At 45.0% G+C, this 18218-nt stretch overlaps 1 protein-coding gene across 4 annotated transcripts in view; it reads left to right on the top strand.

Moving 5' to 3' along the window:
* Nucleotides 1–17578, top strand: part of UBAP1 (ubiquitin associated protein 1) — a 125482-nt gene extending 107904 nt beyond the window's left edge. For 3 of the 4 annotated variants that reach the window (XM_068143137.1, XM_068143138.1, XM_068143141.1), the window contains 4 exons: nt 12507–12542; nt 12954–13151; nt 14352–14453; nt 16391–17578. In XM_068143137.1, the coding sequence (XP_067999238.1) occupies nt 12507–12542; nt 12954–13151; nt 14352–14453; nt 16391–16531 (477 nt within the window). In that variant the 3' untranslated portion in view covers nt 16532–17578. The remainder of the gene's footprint in view (nt 1–12506; nt 12543–12953; nt 13152–14351; nt 14454–16390) is intronic. The other variant, XM_068143139.1, reaches the window with a different exon arrangement.
* The last annotated feature ends 640 nt before the right edge of the window (nt 17579–18218 follow it).

Here is an 18218-nt window from a genome sequence, read left to right as displayed (position 1 = left end):
AACTCCCCTGGTTTGTCCAGGGGGGTTCTTGTATTGTTTATCAATCACAAATACCTGTAAATATTGTAAATATTGTATATTTTGTACATATTCATGGCGTTCCATTTTAGATTGTAGTTTTGCTTGAAAATACAGCTTCATTTGCTTCCAACTGAGCTGGTCTGGCAATTTAATGTTGAGGGGAATTTTCAACCCACCAGAATGCCACATGCATTCTTGGTGTGGATTATGTCAAGAGAAGGTATTTCAAGGACCTAAGAGAGTACCAGGGAGCATTTGGTGTAATGGTGGTGGAGACAGAGGAAGTAAAACAGCTGTCTACCTTGCCTGGTTTATCAGAGGACCCTTTTATTATGGGGCTACTGGGGGTCAAGGAACAAAAGGTCCCCACTGATAATATGTCAGTGCGCTGACTGCAATACTGCACTAACTGAGACCCCCCTGTTCCCCTTTCAGAGTCAAGCAGATGATGCTTTCCTGAAGATGCCACAACTAATACTACCAATGCATTTTTCTCTATTCCTTTGTCAGTGGAGTGCAGGCGACAGCTTTCTTTCACCTGGAGGGGCATCCAGTACACCTAGAATCAATTGCCCCAGGGGTGGAAACATGATTTGCCATGGATTGATTCAGTCTGTACTAGAAAAGAGTGGATCTCCTTCTGGAGCAATTAGCAATACATTGATGTCATCGTTGGATGGAGTAATACAGTGGAAGAAGTGTTTGAGAAAGGGAGAAAAAATTCACCTTCTGAAAGCTGGTTTTGCCATCAAAAGAGGCAAGGCCAAGGGACCTGCACAAGAAATAAATTTTTTAGGAATTACATGGCAAGATAGGCATTGCCTGATCCTGATAGATGTGATTAACAAAATAACAGCCATGTTTCCCTCAACTAGTAAAAAGGAGACACAAGTTTTCAAACGTGTTGTGGGTTTCCAGGGAATGCATATTCCACGCTACAGTCAGATTGTGAGCCCTCTCTATGAAGTGATTCAGAAGAAGAACACTTTAAAATGGGGCCCCAAACAACAACAGGCCTATGAACAAATAAAACAGAAGATTGTTCATGCAGTGGTGCTTGGGCCAGTCTGGAAAGGCAAAGATGTAGAAAATGTGCTCTATACTGCAGCTGTGGAAAGTGGTCCTACTTGGAACCTCTGGCAAAAGGAACCACAGGAGACTTGAGGTTGACCCCCTAGGGTTTTGGAATCAAGCATATAGAAGATTGGAGGCCTGATACACTCTCACTGAAAAAGAGATACCAGAAGTGTATGAAGGAGTTTGAGCTCCCTCAGAAGTAATTAGTACTGAAGCACAGCTCCTCCTGTGGCAGAACTCCCAGTCTTGAACTGAATATTTAAAGACTCCCTCCACACATCACTCACCTGATGCTATGCAGAGCAAGTGGGTCACATTGATCTACCAGATCAGACTGTGAGCTGCGAGGCAACTGCATCAGCACCGGCTAGCTCCGTGCTGTGCTGAGATCTTTAGAAGAGAAGAGGGCTGTTCTGCTGAGGAGATGATAATTGCTTCTGGCTGCCCTTGAGAAAAGATAAGAACACTAACAGGTTTTTTTTCCTAACATTCTTTAATTTTACTAAAGAGAAATGGGAGGAGGTTGGGGGGGAGGGGCAGTGGAGCAGCTTCCCGGCTCTCTGGGAACCAGAGGGGGTACAAGGGGGTTTCTGTGTTATTTTCTAATTTTAAAAATCTGTAATATATTGTAAATACTGTATATTTTGTACATATTCATTACATTCCATTATAGGGTGTAGTTTTTGCTTGTAAATATGGCTTCCATTTGCTTCTAAAATAGTTAGTCAAGCTTAGTTAATGTGAATGGGAAACTTCAACCACCACATCCTGGAATGCATAGATGACAACTTCTTCCTCCAATTGGTAGAGGAACCAACAAGAAAAGGTGCTATGCTGGACCTTCTTCTCACCAATAAGGAAAGGCTGGTGACCAATGTGAGACTCAGGGATAACCTTGGCTGCAGTGACCATGAAGCAATAGAATTTAAGATCCTGAGGGCAACTAGGAGGACGTATCCCAAGCTTGCAACCCTGGACTTTAAGCATGAAGACTTTGATCACTTCAGGGATCTGCTGGCCAAAGTACTGTTGGACAATGCCCTAGAGGGAAGAGGGGCCCAGGACAGCTGGTCAGTATTCAAGGATCACCTTCTCTGTGCCCGGGAGCAAAGTATACCCACAAGGAAGAAAGCAGGGAAGAGTGCTCGGAGACCTGCCTGGATGAGCAAGGAGCTCCTGGACATGCTGGTACACAAAAAGAAACTCTACAGTAAAGAGTGGAAGAGAGGACAGCTGGAATGGGGGCATATAAGGAATCTGCCTGAGCAGCAAGAGACCTGGTTGGAAAAGCTAAAGCTCAGCCAGAATTAAATCTAGCCAGGGAGATCAAGTGGAACAGTAAAAATTTCTATAGGTATATTGATGGTAAAAAGAAGACTAGGGAAGATATGGGCCCTCTCAGAAAAGAAACAGGTGAGCTGGTGACAAGTGACATGGAGAAGGTTGAGGTTCTCAATGACTTCTTTACCTCAGTCTTCTGTGGCAAGGACTCCAGCCACACTCCCAGAATAATGGAAGATAATGGCAGGGCCTGGAAGAAGGAACTGCCCATGGTGAGCCATGATCACGTTCGTGATCATCTGAAGTACCTGAAAGTGTTCAAGTCCATGGGACCCGATGGGATATGCCCACAGATGCTGAGGGAACTGGCAGATGATGTTGCTCGGCCACTGTCCATCATATTCCAAAAATCATGGCAGTCCGGGGAGGTCCTCACTGACTGGAAAAGGGGAAACATAATTCCCATTTTCAAGAAGGGAAAGAGGGATGACCCAGGGAACTATAGGCCAGTTGGTCTCACCTCTGTGCCCGGTAAGATCATGGAGCAGATCCTCCTGGAGGCACTGCTGAGGCAGAAGAATAACAAAGAGGTGATTTGTTATGATCAACATGGCTTCACCAAGGGCGAATCATTCCTGACAGACCTGATGGCCCTCTTTGAAAAGGTCTCAGCATCAATAGATGAGGGACGAGCAACTGATGTAGTATACCTGGACCTGAGCAAAGCCTTCAATGCTGTCCAGCATGACATCTTGATCTCCAAGCTGGTAAAATATAGGTTTGATGGGTGGACCACTCGATGGATAAAGAACTAGCTTGATGGCTGCACCCAAAGAGTGGCAGTCAATGGATCCAAGAGGATGCCAGTGACAAGTGGAGTCCCCCAAGGATCAGTACTGGGACCAGTTTTTTTTAACAGGTTTGTTGGCAACATGGACAGTGGCATTGAGTGCACCCTCAGCAAGTTCAGTGATTACACCAAGTTGTGTGGTGTGACTGACATGCTGGAGGGAAGGGATACCATCCAGAGGGACCTTGACAGGTTGGAGAGGTGGGCCTAAGCCAACCTCATGAAGTTCAACAAGACCAAGTGCAAGGTTCTGCATCTGGGTCAGGGCAATCCCAAGCATTGATATAGGCTGGGCAGTGACTGGCTTGAGAACAGCCCTGAAGAAAAGGATTTGTGGGTACTGGTGGATGAGAAGCTCAATATGAGCCATCAGTGTGCACTTGCAGCCCAGAAAGCAAATTGTATCCTGGGTTGCACCAAGAGAAGCATAGCCAGAAGGTCGAGGGAGGTGATTCTCCCCCTCTGCTCTGTTCTGGTGAGACCCCACCTGGAGTACTGTGTCCAGTTCTGGAGCTCCCATTACAAGAAAGATATAGATGTGCTGGAATGTGTCCAGAGTAGGGCCACCTCTCCTATGGAGACAGACTGAGAGAGTTGAGGTTGTTCAGTCTGGAGAAGAGAAGGCTCTGAGGTGACTTTATTGTGGCCTTCCGGTGTCTTAAGGGGGCCTACAAGAAAGCTGGTGAGAGACTTTTTAGGGTGTCAGGTAGTGATAAGACTAGGGGGAATGGAGCAAAACTAGAAGTGGATAGATTCAGATTGGATATTAGGAAAAAGTTCTTCACCATGGGGGTGGTGAGACACTGGCACAGGTTGCCCAGGGAGGTGGTGGAAGCCTCATCCCCGGAAGTTTTTAAGGCCAGGCAGAATGGGGCTTCTTTTCAGGCTTGGGTAAAGGTATTATTAATTTTGAAATACAGTATTCTGGCAGCATATTCATCAGAGCACAGATCAAGTGGAACAGTAAAAATTTCTATAGGTATATTAATGGCAAAATAAAGACTAGGTGTGACACTACGGAAGGTGTGGGCCCTCTCAGAAAGGAAACAGGTGAGGCGGTGACAAGTGACATGCAGAAGACTGAGGTTCTCAGTGATTTCTTTACCTCAGTCTTCACTGGCAAGGGCTCCAGCTGCACTCCCAGAACAATGGAAGATAATGGCAAGGACTGGAAGAAGGAACTGCCCATGGTGTGTGAAGGTCAGGTTTGTGACCATCTGAAGTACCTGAAAGTGTTCAAGTCCATGGGACCAGACTGAATACACCCACGGGTGCTGAGGGAACTGGCAGATGAGGTTGCTAGGTCACTCTGCATCATATTCCAAAAGTCATGGCAGTCTGGGAAGGTCCTCACTGACTGGAAAAGGGGAAACATAACTCCCATTTTCAAGAAGGGAAAGAGGGATGACCCAGGGAACTACAGGCCAGTCAGTCTCACCTCTGTGCCCGGTAAGATCATGGAGCAGATCCTCCTGGAGGCATTACTGAGGCAGAAGAATAATGAAGAGGTGATTTGGTACAATCAGCATGGCTTCACCAAGGGCAAATCCTGCCTGACCAACCTGGTGGCCTTCTGTGAACAGGTCACAACATTAATAGATGAGGGGCGAGTAACAGATTTTGTTTACCTGGACCTGAGCATCACATCCTGGTCTCCAAGCTGGTGCAAGATGGGTTCCATGGATGAACCATTCAGTGGATAAAGAACTGGCTTGATGGCCACACCCAAAGAGTGGCTGTCAATGGGTCCATGTCCCAGTGGAGGCCAGTGACAAGTGGAGTCCCTCAGGGATCAATACTGGGACCAGTCACAATTAATAGATGAGGGGCGAGCAACTGATGTCATTTACCTGGACCTGAGCAAAGCCTTCGACACTGTCCCGCACCACATCCTGGTCACCAAACTGGTGACACATGGGTTTGATGGGTGGGCCACTAGATGGATAAGGAACTGGCTTGATGGCTGCACCCAAAGAGTGGCTGTCAATGGGTCCATGTCCCAGTGGAGGCCAGTGACAAGCGGAGTCCCTCAGGGATCAGTCCTGGGACCTGTCTTATTCAACATCTTTGTGGGGGACATGGACTGTGGCATTGAGTGCACCCTCAGCAAGTTTGCTGATGACACCAAGCTGTGTGGTGCAGCAGACACGCTGGAGGGAACGGAGGCCATCCAGAGGGACCTTGACAGGCTGGAGAGGTGGGCACAAGCCAACCTCATGAAGTTCAATAAGAGCAAGTGCAGGGTCCTGCATCTGGGTCGAGGCAATCCCAGGCACAAATACAGGCTGGGCAGTGACTGGCTGGAAAGTAGCCCTGAGGAGAGAGACTTGGGGGTGCTGGTGGACAAAAAGCTCAACGTGAGCTCTCAATGTGCACTTGCAGCCCGCAAAGCCAATCAGATCCTGGGCTGCATCAGGAGAAGTGTGGCTAGCAGGTCGAGGGAGGTGATCCTCCCCCTCTACTCAGCCCTGGTGAGACCCCACCTGGAGTACTGTGTCCAGTTCTGGAGCCCCTATTACAAGAGGGATGTGGAGGTGCTGGAACGTGTCCAGAGAAGGGCCACAAGGATGATCAGAGGGCTGGAGCACCTCTCCTATGAGGGCAGACTGAAGGAGTTGGGGCTGTTCAGTCTGCAGAAGAGAAGGCTCCGAGGTGACCTAATTGTGGCCTTCCAGTATCTGAAGGGGGCCTACAGGAAGGCTGGGGAAGGACTTCTCAGGATCTCAGGTAGTGATAGGACTAGGGGGAATGGAATGAAGCTGGAGGTGGGGAGATTCAGGCTAGATGTGAGGAGGAGGTTCTTCACCATGAGAGTGGTGAAACCCTGGAATGTGTTGTCCAGGGAGGTGGTCGAGGCCCCGTCCCTGGGGGTGTTTAAGAGCAGGCTGGATGAGGCTCTGTCCAGCCTGATCTAGTGTGGGGTGTCTCTGCCCATGGCAGGGGGGTTGGAACTAGATGATCCTTGTGGTCCCTTCCAACCCTGAATGAAACTATGAAACTATGAAACATCTTTGTGGGTGTCATGGACAGTGGCATTGAGTGCACCCTCAGCAAGTTTGCTGATGACACCAAGCTGAATGGTGTAGCAGACATGCTGGAGGGAAGGGAGGCCATCCAGAGGGACCTTGACAGGCTGGAGAGGTGGGCCTACGACAACCTCATAGGTTCAACAAGACCAAATGCAAGGTCCTGCATTTGGGCAATCCCAAGCACTGATATGGGCTGGTCCGTGACTAGCTTGAGAGCAGCCCTGAAGAAAAGGACTTGGGGGTGCTGGTGGATGAGAAGCTCAACATGAGCCACCAGTGTGCACTTGCAGCACAGAAAGCCAATCACATCCTGAGCTGCATCAAGAGAAGCATAGCCAGCAGGTCGAGGGAGGTGATTGTCCCCCTCTGCTCTGCCCTGGTGAGACCCTACCTGGAGTACTGCGTCCAGTTCTGGAGCCCCTATTACAGGAAGGATCTGGAGGTGCTGGAGTGTGTCCAGAGAAGGGCCACAAGGATGATCAGAGGGCTGGAGCACCTCTCTCCTATGAGGACAGACTGAGGGAGTTGGGGTGCACCGAGGCAGGACCTAGACACCACACCGTGCGGAGCTGCATGTCCCCCCCCATCCCCCAAGCCAGCTTTTCTCTCCCAAGAGGCCAGACTGCTGCAGTGGTGGTGCTTTCACCAGAGGGAGGGAGGTGCTGAGTCATCTGGGCTCATTCCTGAATTGTTCTCCAGTTAGGTCATGTGGCCAGGGATAGGGATGGTGGTAACTCGATGCAAAGCTGTTTTCAAAAGATCTGTGTCTACCCAGACTGAGGTTGAACTTAAGCAGGCAAGTGTCCAGGCAACTGGCTGCAGAGAGTGCTGGAGCCTGGCACCTGAAATGAAGGGCAATGGAGATGTGACCATTTGAGGTCACACACCTGCATTAGGTGTCAGCAGCTCGATTATCTGCTTAATGTAGTGGCTGAACTAAAGGAAGAAGTTGCTAGACTTAGGACTGTAAAGGAATGTGAAAGGGAGTTGGATTTGAGGAACCAGGCTCTGGAGGCTCCCTTAGCAGAGGGAGGTGACACACGAAGCAGCAGGAAATGGATACAGGTCCCTTCTTAGGAGAGGCAAGGAAAAATCCTCACAGCTCCCCTCACCTTCCCAGCTGCCCTTGCCAAACAAGTATGGGGCACTGGAAGTTGAGGGTGAGGTGAATGAGAAGACAGAAGACACACTGTGACAGTTTAGGCTGTGCCTTTAAGGAAAGGATAGCTGCAGAATTCTCTAGCTGAATGTTTGGGTATAAAAAGGAAAACAAAGATTAATTCTAAATGAATTTCATTGGTCATATGTGAGATGTCTCTCACATTATTTTCTCTCACTCACTCCAGCTTCAGTCTGTTCTGTCTTTCGTTTCTTGGCCAGAGAGCATACAGCTGACCCTGGACGGAAAATGATAAGAAAACTAACTTTTTAACAACTGCTTTGAGCTAACGAATTTCCCTTAATATCCTTTTCTCTCTCTTTCTCCTTTTTCATCAAATTAACTTGAGGGGGAAGGGAAGGAGGGAAAGAGGTTTGGGGGGAACCTGAGGTGGGATCCTCCTATCAAGGAACTAATTCAGAGGGTTCCTTGGGATAAAGCCCTTAATAATCAAGGGGTCCAGGAGAGCTGGACCTACTTCAAGGAAGAATTGTTGAAGGATCAGGGACAGGCTGTGCCAATGTGCCGGAAGATGAGCTGCCACGGCAGACGGCCAGCCTGGATGGTTAATGAACTTTTAATAGAACTAAGGGAAAAAAAGAGGGTGTATCACCTTTCGAAGAAAGGTGAGGCAACCCATGGAATGCTTAAGGATGTTGCCAAATCATGTAGGAAGAAAATTAGGGAGGCAAAAGCACATTTGGAGCTTAAACTGGCCTCTACTGTGAAGGACAACAAAAAGTCCTTCTATAAATATATTAATAGCAAGAGGAAGGGAAAGGACAACCTCCATTCCTTGGTTGACATGGAGGGAAATGTTGTATCAAGGGATGAGGAAAAGGCAGAGATACTTAACACCTTCTTTGCCTCAATTTTTACTAGAAGGACAGAAAGTTTTCCTGACAGCTGGCCTGCAGAGCTGGCAGAAGGAGCCAGGGAGCTGCACAGTTTCCCTATGTTCCATGAGGAGGTGGTTGGAACTCTCCTCAGCAGCTTGGATCCCCACAAGTCCATGGGACCAGATGGGATTCATCCTAGGGTGCTGAGAGAGCTGGCAGATGAGCTGGCCAAGCCACTCTCCATCATTTTCCAGCAGTCCTGGCTCACTGGAGAGGTTCCAGAGGACTGGAAGCTGGCCAACATGGTGCCCATCCACAAGAAGGGCCGGTTGGATGAGCCAGGGAATTATAGGCCTGTCAGCCTGACCTCAGTGCCAGGCAAGATCATGGAACAGGTCATCCTGAGTGCAATCACACAGCACTTACAGGATGGCCAAGGGATCAGGCCTAGCCAGCATGGATTTAGGAAGGGCAGGTCCTGCCTGACCAACCTGATCTCCTTCTATGATCAGGTGACCCGCCTGGTGGATGTGGGGAGTCCTGTGCATGTTGTCTACCTGGACCTCAGCAAGGCCTTTGACCCCGTCCCCCATAGCAAACTCCTGGCCAAGCTGTCAGCCCATGGCTTGGACAGCAGCACTCTGAGCTGGGTTAGGAACTGGCTGGATGGCCGAGCCCAGAGAGTGGTGGTGAATGGCGCCACATCCAGCTGGCGGCCAGTCACTAGTGGTGTGCCCCAAGGATCAGTGCTGGGCCCTGTGCTCTTTAACATCTTTATTGATGATCTGGATGAGGACATTGAGTCCATCATCAGTAAATTTGCGGACGACACCAAGCTGGGGGCAGGAGTTGATCTGCTGGAGGGTAGAGAGGATCTGCAGAGGGACCTCGAATACAGTATTCTGGCAGCATATTCATGAGAGCACAGCATAACAGCTGATCACTAGAACAAATTTAATGTAGTAAACTTTGGTAGTAGCTGAAGTGTGCTCAGAACCTGCTTGCTGCTATAGAGCACAGGTTTGTGAGTCAATTGTATGATTGTATGTATCTCAGAGGTGAAACCTTGAAGTATAACACATGACATCTCTATGGATTAAGATGAAAAATCACAGCTAGATAGGTATTCCAGTGGCTAAATTTTCATTCTAATTATTCAAATGTTTATGCTGGATTAAAACTTATTTAAGGCTAAGAAGGAAGGTATATTCTTGAGAATTCTGTAAAGGAAGAGGCAAACTGATTAACAAGCAAAAAATAGTCTTACTAGGAGAAATAATAAAGATCTTCATTGGAAATTATTACTGCTTTGGAACTCGGAAACCAAGAAATATGTATTGCTAACAAAATTAGTTCCTTTTGTTTCAGTTCCAAGACTTAAGAAATATACTTTGTTTATACTTTTATAATATGGTCCCAGTGTCTGGAAAATGACAGCTGAGCTGCAAGACACTGAAGTAAATGTAACAAAAGTCCTCAAAGTATGAAAATGATAGAAGTAAGTCACAGTCATCTCTATGGCTGGGGGCCAAAGGGTCATGCATCCCTTTTGTTCAAGGTTATACAAGATTAAGCCTGTCCTCAGGACAATTATGTCTCAGTGTATTCCACAGTGATTTTATATATAATTTTTTTTCTCACGAGACTAGAAATTGTAACTTTGGATTTGGATTTATCACTGGAATTTATGCTTTACCAGGAACTTGAGTCTTGGGGTTTTTGGATTGAAATAAACTTACAATTTATTTGAGGATGCACTCATTCAGTCCTAGGTGGTCCCCTCTCTTCTGAGATTTTTGGGGTTTTTTTGAAGCTCACTGGTTTGCTTTTTTGCAGCATTAGCAGAGGGAGAAATTAGGAGTGAAACAACAGGTTGGAATTAAACAAAGATGACCAGAGATCTGATTAGTATGATGCATTTTATATAGAGAAATCTCTGGTTACTGGAGGATGGGGCACTCCTGGTGAACCAATGAATATATATACAACTGCAGTAGCATAATTTGTTCAGGCACACCAGCTGCGCACAGTGTTCCTGGCCTGTGTATGAAGTCTCTAGAAGTAGGCACAGTGGAAAAGCACAACTGAAAGCACTGCATGTTTGCTTCCTGAAGGGCACTGAGATGCAAATTTGCTATCTAAGGGAGTGCAGCTGCTGAGTGACCAGTCCTGGCTTTGGCCCTTGCAAATCCTTTGGCTGTTTCCTTCCTCTTCCAGAAGTCACTGACCACAAGCATGGGTTGTCAAGCTCAGACTGAGGAGGAGGAATTGGTTTTCCTGGACTCTTGAGTCTCTGGTATCAGAAGCAGTTTATGTTTTCCTGGCTGCAGCATCAATATCAAAGCATCATCTTTCAATTTGATAACCAGCTGATTTCAAGAATACTCCAGACCTCCATTTTAGAGTATCCAGTATTCTAGTGCTTTTTTGCTCTGGCAAAAGTACCTGGAGGAAGGGAGTGTGCAAAGAGCTTTGAACCTCTCTACCACCATGGGGAGAGGTTCTTGAGTAAACCAGTCCATCAGACTGAACATGATATCTTGGTCTTTGTCAATTTTCATCTCAAGGGTAAGAATTTATCTTCTAGGAGATAGAAATTAAGAACAAAGCTCCCCCCCCCCTTCCCCAAGAGATGGAATTTGCCAAAATCCTAATATATATTCTCCAATTTTTTTTTCCTATAAATGAATTTTTGTTGTTGTGCTTTTTTGTTTTGTTTTTTGTTTGTGTGGGATTTTTTTCTTTGGTTGGGTGGGTGTTTGGTTTTTTTTCCTTTTTTCTTTTGCGGGCGGAGGATTGGAAGTGGTGTGGAAGAGAGCTTTTCTGAAAGAAGTGGATAAGCTTTCAAGCAATATATATTTGCTTTAAAAGGTATTAAGGAAAGCCAGTAAATGGAGGCTCTTGGTCCAAAGTAATTCCTTGCAGTTTTTTATAATTTGATTTAAAATGCAGACTTTTAAATGGATTAATTGAAATGTGCAGATTTGATGGGGCAAAATTCTGACTTTGCACTCCTGTTATCCTTGGGCTAAGTAATATAAAGTGGTGAGTTAGTTCTGCCTTCTGACAGCCTGGTTCTGCAGAAATAGAATGAGTGTACAGTGGAGAACATTATCCAGCCCTGTTGGAGTACTAGGAATGTGACCAAGTGTTGGGCATTGGTAGAAAAATCATGTGCTCTTTTTAGCCAGTGCTATGCTGCTCATATATGGTGTATGAAATGCAGTGCTTTGAGAGTAGAAAAAGGGCATATGTTTCTTTTACCCCTTCTTATGGTCAAAAATATCAAGGAAAGTCTCCAGGAAATGACTTTAAAATTTTCATTGTCATTCAGGCAGCATAGCACTGAGTCAAGACAGGAGACAATGTGTTACACTGAGCCGTATGAACACATACCAGTCAGAGTGACAGAAAAAAACCCCTTACAATTATTATGAATGGGTCAATCCTTCTCAGAGTATAATCTGGCTTTCTAGAGTGCTGAGAGAAGAAATGATCCTTATGATGGCTATTCAATTCTGCCTCAGTACACTGCACTGGTTAGGCCACACCTCGAGTACTGTGTCCAGTTCTGGGCCCCTCAGTTTAGGAAGGATATTGACTTGCTGGAACAAGTCCAGAGAAGGGCAACAAAGTTGGTGAGGGGTTTGGAACACAAGCCCTATGAGGAAAGACTGAGGGAGCTGGGATTGCTCAGCCTGGAAAAGAGGAGACTCAGGGGTGACCTTATTGCTCTCTACAACTACCTTAAGGGAGGTTGTAGACAGGCGGATGATGGTCTCTTCTCCCAGGCAGCCAGTACCAGAACAAGAGGACACAGCCTCAGGCTGCACCAGGGGAGGTTTAGGTTGGATGTTAGGAAGAAGTTCTATACAGAGAGAGTGATTGCCCATTGGAATGGGCTGCCTGGGGAGGTGGTGGAGTCACCATCATTGGAGGTGTTCAGGAGGAGACTTGATAGGGTGCTTGGTTGCATGGTATAGTTGCTTAGGTGGTGTTGGATGATAGGTTGGATGCGATGATCCTGAAGGTCTCTTCCAACCTGGTCTATTCTATTCTATTCTATTCTATTCTATTCTATTCTATTCTATTCTATTCACATCTCATGTGGAAGCCTGATCACAAGTCTCCCTAGTATGGTAGACTTATTCTCAGATCTCTTCCGTAAAACCCTTCTTCCATAGCTGTAGCAAATTCTGCTCCCTGGTACATAATGTTTATAGTGATCTTATTTGTGTGTTTTCCAACAGGTACACCCAGACTATAAGAAAACAGAAATCCCTGTGGTAAGTTCCCAAATACCTCTGTGCTTGCACTGGATCATGTTTCTGAAACTCTCCAGAAGTAGTGTTCTTTGAGTACAGAAAATTATAGGTGACAATTAAACTAGGGGTGAAGGAAGCAATCTCCCTTCTTCCTCTGAGGTACAGGGTTTGACTACATCATAAGTTTTGACACTGAAAGTTTTTCTTCCAACAGTAGGACAGGGTATATTGCAAAGAACCCAGGTTGTTGATTGTTTTGAGGGTAAAAAGAGTATGGTGGGAGTTAGACTTTGTGTGAATAACTTCCCAAGGGCAGTCTAGAAAGCCTCTCAGATTAATTACATGGGGTATCCTGGTTCTGTACTAGCCAGAAATAGGATGTGAAGATGCAGAAGATGACCATTATTTCAGCCTCTGGGTTTTCCCCTTTAGGTAACGCACCAAAATTTCTCACTGTCTAAAGTTCCCAATAACACCAGTCACACAAAGCAGTCAGGTGGCCCCGCTCCTGAACTACAGCATGTCCTCTCTGCTAGTGAGAGGCAGTGCATAGAGATGGTCGTCAACATGGGGTACTCACCTGAAAACGTCCTTAAAGCCATGAAGAAGAAGGGACACAACATAGAGCAGGTAAGAGCTTGTGGGTGCTGGGTTGGAGATGTGCTGTGCTTGGGATGGGGCCTAAGCTCCACAAAACCATCTGAAGGAAGCTTAGCATAGCTCTATGACATGCTTAGTGCCATGTGACAGAAAAATAGCCAACTTCCCTTGTTCTGAGCATGGGTTACAATGCTGTCATCTCCTTGTAGAGAGAGACTGTCCCCACATGCTTATCTCACAATCACAGAATGATAGGGATTGGAAGGGAGATCATCTAGTCCAACCCCCCCCCCCACCAGAGCAGGTCCACCAAGAGCAGGTTGCACAGGATGGCATCCAGGCCTCAAATGCTTGCTAAAACCAGATAGCATAAAGCACTGCAGGGTGAAGCATGGCTCTGGGTCTTGCATCCACTTCAAACAAACATTTTAAAGTGGGGAGATTGTGACTAAACTTTCTGTGCTGAACCTAGCCAGGCTGTGTGCTGTGCAGAGCATCACCTGGCAGGACTGCACATGTTGCCTGAGGAGAAGTGCCCCAGTGATTTCTACTTGTGGAGCTGATCTGTTTGCCTACTACCTATGCATTGAGAACAATTTAAGATGTGTACTGGAGTGAACTGTAGTATCAAATGGAAAAAATGCCCTTGTGTTTGCAGGCTGCATTCCTTCATGTACCTATCTGACCTTTCACCATACCTCTCAAATCTGAGGATAGATAAGAAATTTGACAGCAGTTTCTGGGCATGTGAGCTGGAATTTGCAGCTTGCTTACCAGTATGCTGAGTTGATCTTAAAAGGCTGACTGCTGACAGCTCTTGCAGCTGTTTGAGAGGAAGTGAAAAGCTGACACATCTTAACTGCTGAACCTACAGTTTCTTTTTTAAAACATGTAATATAAAAAGCACAAGTAAACTTCTGCCTTCTGCTCAGGGATCAGGCACAGAAGGCTAAAGACAGACTTCTGAGACTGTTGTGACAGTTTGACTAGAGAGGAAGATGACATTAAGAGCTGATGGAAGAGCACAGGAGGATAGGACTTGTTTGTTCTCTCTGAATGAACTCTTGCATAAAGAGCATCTTAGCTCTACTAGTAAGGACTTTCTCTGAGTCCCTGGTGAAGCCTGAGGTAGAGTTGTGCTTGACCCCTCTGCATGTACAGATGTGGTATTCAACTGCATGCTGCAAATGCCACTCTGCAAACTTAGTTTCTTTTCTTCATTACCCACAGGTTTTGGATTACCTGTTTGCACATGGACAGCTTTGTGAGAAGGGCTTTGATCCTCTTCTTGTTGACGCAGCTTTGGAAATGTACCAGTGTTCAGAGGACAAGGTGAGGGTGCAATGTGTGAAAGGATAGAGAGAGAAAGCACCATGATGGGGAATTTAATCAGCATTTCCTCTGGATGATGTAATTCTGGCTTTCATGGTAATGCTGCTGTGGTAGTGAGAAAAGTTCAGTTCTTCCCACACACACAAACCACAGCTAACTCAGTTGGAGAAGCAAATGGAAAGCCTATATTTTTACAAGCAGAATGAAATTCAATTAATATATACACAATATACAGTATTTACAGTATATACAAAAATATACAGGAAAGAACATAACACAGAAAACTCCCTCCCAATGGAGGAGGGTTCCCCCCAAACCCCCCCTTTCCCCCTTCCTCCTTTTTTCCCAAAAAGGATTAAAGAGAGAAAATGGATATTAAGGGAAATTCTGTTAGCTCAAAACTGTTGTTAAGGGAGAAAAAAAAAAGTTAGTTTCTTATCTCATTAGTCCAAGAACAGAACAGAAAGAAGACAGCTGCACCAACTGAACTCTGACTAAAATCTTTAAAGTTACATTTCTACTGATCTACCAATGAAATTCGTTTAGAATTATCTTTGTTTTCCTTTTTACACCAAAGCATTCAGCTAGAGAATTATGTAGCTGTCTTTTCTTAAAGGCACAGCCTAAAACTGTCACAGCTGCCTTGTTTCCAAAACTGACTGATGAAGGACATCCTTGTGGTGATTAAAGTGAATGTGTTAAACATTAGCATTGTTGCTTTATCACTCTCACTTGCATGTATTTTTATGGGGATAGGATTTTTAAGACCCTGCTTATTATGGTTGTAACGTTTTGAACTCATTTTTGTTGGTGGTGAGGCACAGAGACAGTTAATTTCAGAAGCAGAAAAGCTGCTGAATTTTCTCCTTTGTACAAACACATCTGCCTAGCTGCTCAGCAAATTGTGTTATTGCTCTCTCTGAAATAAACTGAAAAATTATTTTTGGGGTCTAGTGCATTGTCTGTCTGCTTTACCAGCAGACAGGTACAGAGGCAGGAGCGGGTAGTCAGGGTATAGTACAGCAGGATCTTTTGAAGTTTGCAAGCTTGTTGTGTGCCAAGTTATATGAAATCTTTAGAGGTGTAACCTGATCCCCTCATACATATATATACCTTTTTGCCTTTCTTGGACTTAGTGATGAGCTTGCAAACAGTGTGAAGATGGGAGAAGTGAATGAGTTCAGGAAATGCATTTGCTACTGGCTTAACCCTAAAACTGGAAATGACTTATCTCCTGATTGTCCATTTCAACCTGATCTTTTTTTTTTTGTGTCGTTCATCTCCCCTCCCCTATCACACACACACACACACACCCTGAAGTGGAATGGAGGCCTAAATGGCAGAGGGTTCATAAAAAGTATGATCGGTTGATTCACTTCTTGTTACTTTAGTTTTCCAAAGCTTGGGGAAGATTTGTGGTTGATGTTGGTAGTATTGGACACAATGGGCCAAACAGGATTTGTGCTAACTCCCCAAATTTGCCCTAGATATGAAGAGCCATTTGATAGCAAGGGCTACTGTAGTGTTCCCAAAGTCAAAGTACCTTTAAAAAAAAAATAGATTCAATAGTAGCTGCTAGATGAAGGATCAGGGTGACATTAATCAGAATCTGAATTAGGCCAGGCTGATAAATTTCCTACTGGGAGAGATGTCCCCACAGACTGAGCTTTGGTGCCCTTATTGGAGAGGATTTTGTAAATGCAAAGCTGCAAACACAGAGGACTGAAGGTGAGGCTCTGAGGGCTACTGCACCCAGAGTTCTGCCAGCTCTCATGTGAGCGGATTTTCTCCAAACAGAGATGGGATGTACTGTACTTGTAGGAGTAGGAATCCACCCCATGGGATGTCCAGTCTCTGAAAACTGGCTCTGTGCTAAACCTCCACCAAGAACTGATCCTCTTTTCTCTTACAAATGATGGACTGTGTGTGTCTTTCAGATCACAGAACTCCTACAACTAATGAGTCAATTTAAAGAAATGGGCTTTGAACTAAAAGACATTAAGGAGGTCTTATTATTGCATAACAATGATCAACACAACGCTTTGGAAGATCTAATGGCCCGTGCAGGAGCCAGTTGAAATACATTCCTGGATTCTTGGTGTGCAACAGAGCAGGACCAGCCCTGCTACATTCTCATCCAATGTGACTTGCTCTCTGCAAAAAAGGAGTCCAGCTTTTCACATACAAGGGAGAGTGACTGAGCAAGCCCACCCACATGCATCACTAGCATTTCACTTTCCACTGAGAGGCAACTTTCTTTCTTAAATTAGTTTATTTTAGTGTCCTTTCCCAAGTTTCCTTTTTCCATCTTGGCCACAGAGAGTTTAGACTGCCCAACCTCTGCTGGGAATGTACATACCTAGAGACAGGGAGTGTTTTTTCCCCCTTTACTGTTGCACTGGAGTTGGACGGAAGAAATTTATGTTGGTTATGAAACTAGGTTTTTTGAAGCTTTTTCCATGGTGTCTTCTTGTACTGAATTACTTGACTGTATCATAGTCCAGATTAATTGGTTACATTTGATGGAATTTTATTCTTTGGTTGAAAGTCTGTGACTTAGTAAAACACTGGTTCAGAAACTGTTGCTATGCATAAAGAGAGAAGCTTTTCCTCTTGGTTCTTTTTTTTTTTTACCCATGCATCCAACACTTATGCTGGGCATGAAGGTCCAATGCTGAATGGTGTGTAAATTCTCATAAAACATGTAAGCTGTGAACTCTGCTTGTACCTGCAATTTGTGTTGATTCTTGAACCTGGAAGCAGAGAGCTGGAGCTCACTATTCTTAATCCCCTAGATTTGTAGGATATTTAATACAATGTCCTGCTAGGAAATCAGTTATCTTTTTTGTTTTAAATAATACTTGATGTGATGCAGGAGGTTTCTTTCAAGCACTTTCTTTAAAACAAACATACTCACTCCATTAGTTCCATTAGTCACACTTCTATAGAATTACATCATAACATCCAGTACTAGAAATGAGGTTTTGGGTTTGAAGTATTACTTTGTACACTGTTTGAGTTCTAAATATATAAAATATCAGCACTCTTGAGGAATCTTTAATTTCCTAAATATTTTGATTCTGCAGAAGAACAACTAATAAAATCTTCAAATTTAACTCCCGGTCTCATGGGTCTCATCTCTTGTGCTCTTTGGCTTCAGCAGAAGCTAAAGAATTTCCTAGAACCTGTCCCCTCAGGTGCTGCCTGCTCCTGTAGGCATGCATGAATACTGTCTATGTTGGGCAGAACAACCAGAAGTCTCCACGCAGACTGCTACAGTGGTGAAATGTGCTGCTTTTTTTCCACGGTTTATTTTTGTTTTGTTGCAAAAAACAAGCCTAGGTATCTAAACTCATGTTACAGTATGAAGCTGAGAGAACTAGACTTTGGGAAGGGGAAACAATTCAGCTCATTGCTTCATTTTAGGTTTTTCAGTAGGAAGTTTTATCTCATCAGGATCCGGAAGGATATGGCATTTGTCTCTGTTATGTTGTTAAATTTATATGACCAAATAATCTAATTTGATTCTAGTGTTAACTCCTGGAATTCTCTGTGAGGTTCTCAAATATATTAATTACATGTCTTTACTTAAAATGATGCTGAGGAGAGATGTATCTGACAAGTATCTAGGAGATGTGGAGCTGGATGATGAGTATGACCAGGGCAGATTGCCTCTCATCGTATACCATAGCATTGAGCTTCACCATCTTACTGTGGTGGGACTGAAATTACAATTTGTCTAAGACAGACATTCAGCATCTGGTG

Source organism: Melanerpes formicivorus, unplaced genomic scaffold, assembly GCF_026170545.1.
Source record: "Melanerpes formicivorus ecotype bairdi unplaced genomic scaffold, bMelFor1.0.p_v2 SCAF_9, whole genome shotgun sequence".
NCBI classification, from domain to species: Eukaryota; Metazoa; Chordata; class Aves; order Piciformes; family Picidae; genus Melanerpes; species Melanerpes formicivorus.
This window is presented reverse-complemented; position numbering and strand designations above follow the sequence as displayed.